Genomic DNA, 9,478 nt, shown 5'->3' with positions numbered 1-9,478 from the left:
AAATATGGTTATCTTTGCAGAAAAAGTACATTTTGGTCACTGAATAACAGGCATGGAATTAAAGCTTTCCTCTTTCAGTATCATGCCTGATGATACTGAACAGTGTGTGCTTGGAGGGGGGGAAAACCTTCAGTCTTTGGAAGAAGTAACAACTGTTACACTTTGGCTCTATTAGTTAGAATTTAATGTGAAATACATTAAATATTCAGCTGGGTTTTATTTGTCTGCAAACAAATGCCTTTTTGAAGATGTGATGCAACAAATGTTGCCGATAGCTGCATCTTCAGAGCAGCTTTAGATACTGCATCACATTTAACGGCAGTGTTATGTTTGAGACAAACTAGCACTTAATGAATAAAGTTTTTGCTCTCCCTATTTGGGTAGCTGGTGTGAATATCCATATTCTGTGTTCTGTTGTCTCTACAACGTTTTACAGCTAGTTAACAGGACTCAATAAGCTGCTGTCTGCTTTTAGCAATGGTAGTTCCTCTGTCTAGATCTGTACAGTAGTTACTATCTGAATGAAAGATACTGAGTTTTGCATAACGTAATTGAATTAGCAGGATAGCTTTGTCAAAAGGTAAAAGTAGCAGCAACAAGGTACAGATTTATTCTCTTCTGGCAAAAGTAAGTTGACATACTATAATCCAGGAATTCTGTGCTTGTTAGTGGTTTGGTTATATTTCTGTCGCTTATGGATTGAATGCTGTTTTCAGAGGTTTTCCTGGCTCTAGCAAAGGCTCTGGACCTTGGAAGCTCTTGTGGGAAAAGTGAAGTCTGGTAACCTTTTCAGTGAAGCTTCCACTGAAGTGAAAGAAGACCATAGGCTGGAAAAGGTCTGATCAGTGGGAGGAAGGGAAGGAATCCCAACAAACCAACATTAAATAATAGCTCACTTACTTACTTAAAAATAGAGATGATGTTGGTGTGGAAGAGATGGACAAAAAGCACCTAGAAGCATGACAACAGGACAGATGTCACCTGTTGTGAGTACTGAGTAGCAATTCAGTCCTAGGAGCGTGACATTTTGGGAAGAACAGTGAAGGATGAATCTGGTAATGGCAGGACTCAAAACTTGGGAAGAAACCCAAGTGCGTCGAGAGACAAACTGTGTTTGAAGGAGGAGTAATGAGGAGGCTGAGCCAAAACCAAGGAACTGCCCTGCCATCTTAAGAGAATGGCATCAAAGCACTGATGGAGGTAAAAGCAAGCTCACAATGGTGGGAATTGGTCTGCGTCAGCATTTGCATAGTGTGTCTTCCTGCTGTTGGCAGCAATCACTTTGGATTTTCTTGCATTAATAATAGCTGCTGCCAAGGGTAGTCTGTCTGCTCTCTCTGTGCTGTCAGGGCCCAAGGAGTTTGGGATTTACCACTTTATCCTGTTTGTGGCATAACTGGTCTGTAGCAGCTGCCATAGTTGGAGGAGCTGGAAGTTGGAGGTGCTAGTGACACAGAAGTGCTTTGTATCTGCTGCTGTGCAGCAGGGCCACTGCGTGCTGGGCTGAGGATGAAAAACAGCAGCCGCTGCTTGGGCTGGCCGGTTTTGCCACAGATTCTTTAGCAGCCTTGTGGACTGGGACAGGGTGTGATGGGGAGAACACAGACCAGCAGTGGAGCTGTTCAAAGGACGGACTTTCTAGATACCCTCCCCCAGTCCCCCTTGACACAGTCCAACACTTGGGCCAGGTTCTTGGAGATATTCCATGGATGGAGAGTGTCATGCTTAATACCAAATTTACTTGAAGAGGGTTGATGTCACATGGCATTTCTGATTTAGAGTGATATGAAGTATACTGAAAACACAACACAAATGTAAGTTACACTTTGCAAAATCCAGCAATTGCAATGCACAGTTCAATCACAGTACCAGTGTGATTCCCATTACTGGTCCCTATAATATCCTGTCACCATGTGGGGTCTCCCCAGTTGCTGGGAAGGAATAGGGAGGTTGATGCCAGCTCAAGCCCATTCCTCTCTTTGAAATGCTTTTGGCAGTTGTCTGGGGCCTATACTCTATGTATTCACTCTCCCCATGCTGGTCTGGCCAGCTCAGGGAGACATTCACTCTCTCTAAAGCACTGGAGAAGCATTTATACCACCAGTTGATCCACTCAACTGTTGATAGCCATTTATCTAAAACAAAGGCCACCCTCCAGTCCCCTTTGTGTTGAGATGAAGTCGTCATCTTTGCAACAGCTGTGGTCCATGACACCCTGCATCATTGCCTGAGCTTCACAAGCACATCACCCTTGCCCATCTCCTCTCAGCCTTATTCCATTTTAGGGGCTTACTGGTCAGTAACACCCATGTGAAACCAATCTCAAAAACACAAATGCAAGAAAAAGCAAACATCTCTTCCTCAACAAACTCTTAGCGAGTTAGGCTTAAAGCATGCAGTTTCTCTTTAACACTAGCCTTGAGTATTTCTAAACAGCACATCTATTTTGCTACAGCATATTTTTATCTACTCCTACACAGGCTATGTAGAAACTGTAATGCAAAGGAGGCTAAATAGAGCCAGATCAGAAATACTGTAAACAGATTATTCTCGCAGTGCACTAACATGTCGATGGATTTGACCTGGGCCACTGTTCAGTTGTTCTCTGTAGGATTTTTTTAGTCCTCTGCCCTCCCCTGCCCAGTGCCAGTACTCCGGAAATCGCTGATGATATGATAGGGCTTAACTGTGTTTCCCTCTGGACATCCCATGCATAAACTGATGTTTTCCCAGGCAAAACCCATCACTCACTCTTCAGCAGGCAACTAGTGTGTCACGAAAAGGTGGTTTAAACATTCATGTAAGTTTAGAAAGGATCACTGTACAACAGATGAACACATATTTTCCAACCATAAAAATGTATCTTTGGAGCAAGTGAAAGTTTACTTGCTTGTCAAACAGGCTCTGCTTGGGGTGTGCAAATTCTGCATTTTCTAATGTAGGTAAAGTAAGGGTGATTAGAAGTATTTGAGTTGGTCAATATTGTTTGCTGTTGTGTTTGGATTTTTTTTTAAAAGACTAAACTAGGCCACCATCAACTCATGCAAAAAGAAGTGTTCCTGAAAATTTGGTTTTTACTTTTGAGAAACCTTCACTTTCATGGTAAGTATCAAAGTATATAGTATTTAGTATGAAGCCTGTTTACAAAAATGAGTACTGTATGATCATAGAGGAAGGAAACAAATTAACTAGAACCCCACTGTTCTGTCTTATCTGTGTTTTTTACTAGGTAACACTATCCCAACAATTCAAACACAATTACTGTTGTTTTCCAAAGTGAGTCCCCTGAAATGTAGAGCCAGAAGTTCTCTATTTTTGAAATTAGAAAAGTATATGTTTTATGGATTTGTGTTTTAATTAAAGGTTTTCAGGCAGCTGAGATTCTTGCATTATTTTTCAGAGCCCATATGAGTCAGTGTGGTACAGATATGATGGTTTTGTGCTGAATTTTTTTAGAATGCTGGAAATAAAAGTGAGAAAACAAACTTCTGATTATTTTTAATTTTACACAATTCATGTTTACAAGTCTTACTATTCAATATTTTGTATAAAATCAAATACAATATGCAGTATTTTCAAATGAGACACAAATGCATATTGAACTACTTAATATTACAAGATAATATGAAGCTTTATCTTAAAAATACCTTCAGCAAAATAAACTCCCATTCTGTCAATCCAAGTTAAAAAAATATGATTAGAAATATACAATTTAAAAATAATCCGGATGAACAGTACTGATTAGTCAAGAAATTTTAGATCTTGATAGTCTGTACATGAGTTTACACAAGACAAACAGTCTGCAAACCATTAATATAAAAACTGCAGTGCAACAAACTGATGAACATCACATTTTTCTTTTTTTTTCCATTTTTATGCATGAGTCTCTAACAAATCTTACTTGTTTGTTTTAAATCAGCAGCACTTCCTCTATTGTCATACTGGGCCAAAAAGACAAGGTCTGGGTTAACATCTGAGTTAAGTTATTGATGCTGTAATGGAAGCTAGCAATTTGACCCAAGGTCTTACAGCTTTTGAGTATGTTGCATACTTTTGAATAATAGATCGAGGGAGAATCCATCTGTCATGTATTTGAAAGAGGGGAAAGAATTTCTGAGGAAAAACTCCTAATTGATGACAGCAGAAATAAATTCCTTCAGCTGCTCTGTGGTACAATGGGTGATGCAGCTGCCACCACACATTCCATTTTGGCACATAATACTTCACAATTCGAAAAAGATTTAGAAACCAAGGACTCCCTCACCCATGCTCACTCTTCATTCTTGTACTTAAGACAGCTTTGGTATGGTATAATAAAAATGCTATAGATAAAGTACTAAAAATTCAGAAGAACAAACTAAGCAATACAATTAGATGGGACACAATGAGGTAATGAGTTAATTTTCCATATAAGGCTGTTTTGAAGAGTTGAAATGTAAAATCCCTTTGACATTTATGTGTTTCTCACTAAGATACTGGGTGGTGGAAGGGGTATCCTGAAACACATTCATGCCAAACATGCAGTTTTGGTTTAGCTAGAGTTGCTATTGTGTGTGTTTGTGCACTTGTTTTATGCAAATTCACTTCTGATGAACCTGGAAGTGCTAATGGCTCTGCTGGTTACTTTAAAAAAGGCAAATTCCAGTTTGGAATTTGGAAGGGGTGTGAAATAGATTGATTATTTTTAGGTTAAAACCAAAGATGCTAAAAGAGGAAGCTCAGCTGAGAGAAGGGCAAAGCCAAACACAATAAATATTACTAAATTTTTATTGTTTTGACTCTCACCCTCTCACCTCACTAGTTTCATCCCTTCTGCCTTCCAAGATAAGAATTTTATTCTAAAACAAACATAGATTCCTATTTGCACAATGTACCTACTATTGTGGTTACCAGTACTTCAGCTTTTGGGCAAGTGGCTTACTTTTGGGGGGGAGGGGCAGGAAGGACAAATTTTAATCACTGTATCAGGGTGAATTCAGTCCCTCTCTTTTAGGTGCTTTTCACCTAGAAGAAAATGGTGGTGAAGGTGAAGATTAAGAGGAAACCAAAAAATATTAGGGGTCTGAGCCTCAATGGTCCTTGTATTTTGCACCATACAAGCCTCTTTTGTTTTCTTTGTATTCATATTTCCAAATTTTGACTATCCAAACTCACGGATGCTACCCGTAAGCTTCTTGACACTTCACATCCTGCTTCCCCTCCAACTCATGATGTTCTTGCCACAAAATGTTTTCAAGCCAATGTGTGGTTATTCATACTGGCATTCAAAAATCACCAGCCTAACACCTTAATTTTAATTTACAAGGATGTAGATTGAAACTAGTCACTGAACCTGCCCATTTACATTCATAAAAAGAAAATTCTCCCCCTTGCAGAGGTAATCTGTATCTTTAAAAACTTCAGTTATTCCATTGCTAACATTTCACATCTCTCAATTTCTTCTACTTTCTACTGTAAGAGTCACTAAATCAACAGATAACTGTATTGTATTTAAGGCGATGTGGTAACAGTCCTCATCTGAGGGATACACAGCTATAAACTTCAGTTGGCAGACAAGGATACATCACTGCAAAGCCAGCTTTGAGATTTCATAATGTGAAAAGTGGTAGGGAAAAATCGCTGCCAGTATTTGAAGACAGTCTTGTAGTGAATTTTCTTGTAGAAAATTTCAGTCTCGGACAGATTCCTCTAAAAATTACACTGCTTTTTAACAAAGGTAAGCTGTAGTTTTTAAAGTGTGAATTAGCTGTTAAAAACTATACCTACCCCTGAGTTCCACTACCAATCTCAGTTGTACAGCAAGCTTATTTTCCCTTTTTTGTGTGCTGCACTCATTAAGTGTCTCAAAGCTAAAAACCAGTGACATCCACATGTTATCAACTGTACCAATAAAACCCGGGAAAAATTCTTACCTTTTAGATACGGTAATCTAAAGTTTCACCTAAAAGACCTGAAGATAGGAAAAGAAACAGTAATGACATTTCCATATGACAGCACTGCTTTAAATGGTAAGCTGTTTTTCCTCCCCCTTAAAATCATACCAGATTTAAAGCAATTACAACTAGTTAAAAGAGCCATTGGTTGTGAACAACTAAAAATCTGTTACTATTAAAAACAAGTTAATCGCTTCTAGTTAGTTTTTTCCAAAATAAACAAACCACACAACCTTTGAAAATAAAGCACTCTTTGGTGGACAGTAGTTACTTTGTGCACTCAATACTGCAGCTTCATAAAAAACTTCATACAAAGTAAGAAAGAATAGCCAATTAACACAGGAGAGTACCAATACTATAAGAAAAAAGCTTTTGTGGTTGATTTTCAGTCTCAAGTGGAGACTTGAGCCCAGTCTGAATGGACAACACAGATTTATATATTTAAAAGCTCCCACCATCTTTTCATTTCTGGTGGTCAGCAGCTAAGTGATTGCCATCACAATTTATACACATGCATCGTACATACTAGCAAGCCCTCTTTATAATAGAGAGCTTAAGTATTTACACCTGAGTCTGAATGTACACAGATTTTGTTGGTTTTGTTTGAGGAAGAGTTAGCACATTAGGAAAGTGTCTACCAAGCACGCTGACAGTTCATTTTATTCTACAAGTATGGAAGAGATTCTTCTGTTTCACTTTTGCTGAAAAATGGAGCCAAAGTAATCTTCCTTGAATTGCATCAGGTCCCCTCTAGTAACATCCCCTTCACTCCTGAATATCCTCTTCAACACTGGTTGCTTATTTGAAATTTAACGCAATACTGTTCTAGTCCTTGGGATGGATTGGCTGCTGAAATAAAACATATTTGAAGAAAAAAGTTAAATACGTACTCAAGATGTATTTCAAGCAAATATTTCTGGCAAGGTAAAATAAGCAAAAGATACTTCAAAGAAAGGAGCAGAAGATAAAAGTCACTGCATTTAAGAACACAAAAATATTGGTTGTAAAGAAAGCACGGACTGGTCTGATCACAGACAATATGAAGAAAGGTTCCGTTCCATACAGAAAAGCAACAGAGGATTCAAAGTACCATAATTTCATTAAGCGCATTTGCTGTAAAGCATTCCTTTTCTTTCTCTCCCTCTGAGGTATCAGACTGTAGGAAAAGTAGAAAGAATAGTAAAGAAACAATTTTTTTAAAGCTAGATTTCGATTACATATAGACAAGCTCTGAAATGCTGCAGGTAGTTTTCGGTGTTTGAACAAGGGTGCAGAAGGCTGCTTTACAATTCCCAGCAAAGCACAAGCATATAAGATTTTTAAAGTGTATTCCTCTGTTAGTTTTTGTGATATACCTCTCTGGTTAAAAGAAGTAAAGGAATCTATAGTTTTCATACATTCTCCCCATACTCCTAATTACTATTTTGTAATAACTTGACCTGCATTCCCTTAAGCACCTCTACCTACCAAAATTCCTTCACCACTCAAGATTTCATTTCTAATCAACTACTTACTATATACATAATCCTAATTCTGTTACGTGTGGCAACACGGAAAAGACTTTCATTTGTGTCTTACTATGATTCAATTGGTTTGGATCAGACCTATGCACCTTGTTAAAATACAAACACGAACTTCTCAGTAATTGGCAAATTTACAAGGAAGATGTCTTAACTGGAGAAACAAGGGCATCCACAGAAAGAGACTGTGGATAACGCCCTAGTAATGCGATTTCTTGCCGTTCAACAACAGTGTTATTTCTGTCACAAGATATAATGTGTTATGTCCACCAGTACTGGTCTTTTGTAGATGGCAGCTGACATCTAGAGATGTTCCGCAAAGGAAATGCAATGAATGTTATGAATAGGATTGAAATTCCCTAAATTCTCTTTGCAAAGCCAGAATAGAGTGTTTTAGCTGTAAATGGCTGTTTTGGCTGAAAAATCACTCTGGAGGCATTGTATGATAGTGTCTCCAATAGTCTGAAGGATGAATGGCAAATGAATTACCCCGCTCTGCGGATTATACTGCGTTAGGATGGGTCGCAAATGTGATTCATCTACAGTAAGAATTGACTAAAATGACCTAAAGCATCAACAAATGAGATTAATGTAAAAATACTGCAAGAGGTTTCCACTGGAACATATCGGACGAGAAAATGAAAGAATAAGGGTACACAGTGATGTCGGAAGTTCAGAGAAGGCAACAAGGTCTTGACAAAGACAGACGTTGGTTAGGACATGATCTCAATTTTGTTGAGATCCACTTGATCTGGAATAGGTAAATCAATATGAGCACTATGAGGTAACGCAAACTGCACAGACTTCAAGAAATTAAAATAAACTTAGATGAAAAAACAAAGGGATGCTTAAAAAAAAAAAAAGTGAGGATTTGCCAAATGCTACAGGAAAAATAAAAGGACACCTACAAGATTAACAACAAGGTACTGCATTCTAAGTCCATGAAATTGTACAGTCATACTGAAGTACCCTTTAGAGGGACCAGCACCCATTTAGCCCTCTCAGATGACAAGATAATTAAGAACTCCAGAACTGTGACATAACTATTTAGGACAATTTGATTATTGGATCCAAGCATAAAGTGACTGAAATTCTTTGACCTCAAAAGTTAGAAGAAAAGAAACAGTATATGGAATGAAATATTTGGGGTAGAAGTTTTAGAAAATCCATTAAAATATGAAGTAGTTTATGAAGTCTGAGATCAACCTGATCCTTGGTCCTCAGTCATAAATCTAGCAATGCACCTAAAGGATTTCTTTCAAAATAACTGAAATCTTCCATGAACTTTATTTTAGGGATGTTGTTTCCTCCTAAGGATAAGTATTCTCATCTCACACGACACAAAGGTCAACTCGGAGGTGTGTTTTCGAGGAACTGAAAATCTCTGTTCAATTACACATGTGAATGTATACAGCTACCAAGCAGTGCAAGGAGCTTCAAACTGGGAGAGGCATGAAGAATAAAAACAGCAGGCAGAATCCCATCAATTCTGTTTGGACCAAAACTGACATGGTGAAAATGATGCAAAACGGAGGAAAAAAACAACCAATCGAACAGGAAAACCCTGAGAAATACTTCAGATTTTTAGTAAAACATGCATTTCAGGAAAGAGAGATTATTTTTGAACAATGTTATATGAATCAAAACATAATTCATATAGCTACTGCTAAAAATTCTCTGACAAGAATTTACTGCAGTCTACTATTGACTATTTCCGTTGCCTGATAAGAGTGCATTTTTCATAACTTCTGTTACCTTCAAGGTAACAGAATGAGGAAGGGGAAAGAAAAGCTCTGTGGGGAAAAAGATGCACAAGAACTTGGAATTTTCAGCAATATTTATAAAACAAGCTACATAACTACTTTTTATGTTATTTGCCATCTTTTACTCTTCCCAAGAAAAGTAAGTCTCTTCAGCACCTGACAGACCCATTCAAAAGTGTTTCACTATAAGCACAAGACAAATTCTGGTCAATTGTAACCACTGGAAATTGCCTGGGAATTGTTTTAAGCTACGCTCTCAGGC

General features: G+C 37.9%; 1 protein-coding gene across 1 annotated transcript in view; it reads right to left on the bottom strand.

The window, feature by feature from the left end:
• Positions 1–3,489: 3,489 nt before the first annotated feature.
• Positions 3,490–9,478, bottom strand: part of CDC14B (cell division cycle 14B) — a 47,452-nt gene continuing 41,463 nt past the window's right edge. Inside the window, 1 exon segment of the mRNA XM_050913709.1 lies at positions 3,490–6,782. Coding sequence (XP_050769666.1) covers positions 6,743–6,782 — 40 coding nt within the window. The 3' untranslated portion in view covers positions 3,490–6,742.

Source organism: Gymnogyps californianus, chromosome Z (genome assembly GCF_018139145.2).
Source record: "Gymnogyps californianus isolate 813 chromosome Z, ASM1813914v2, whole genome shotgun sequence".
NCBI lineage: Eukaryota > Metazoa > Chordata > Aves > Accipitriformes > Cathartidae > Gymnogyps > Gymnogyps californianus.
Note: the sequence above shows the minus strand (reverse complement) of the source record. Positions and strands in the feature narration are given on the sequence as shown.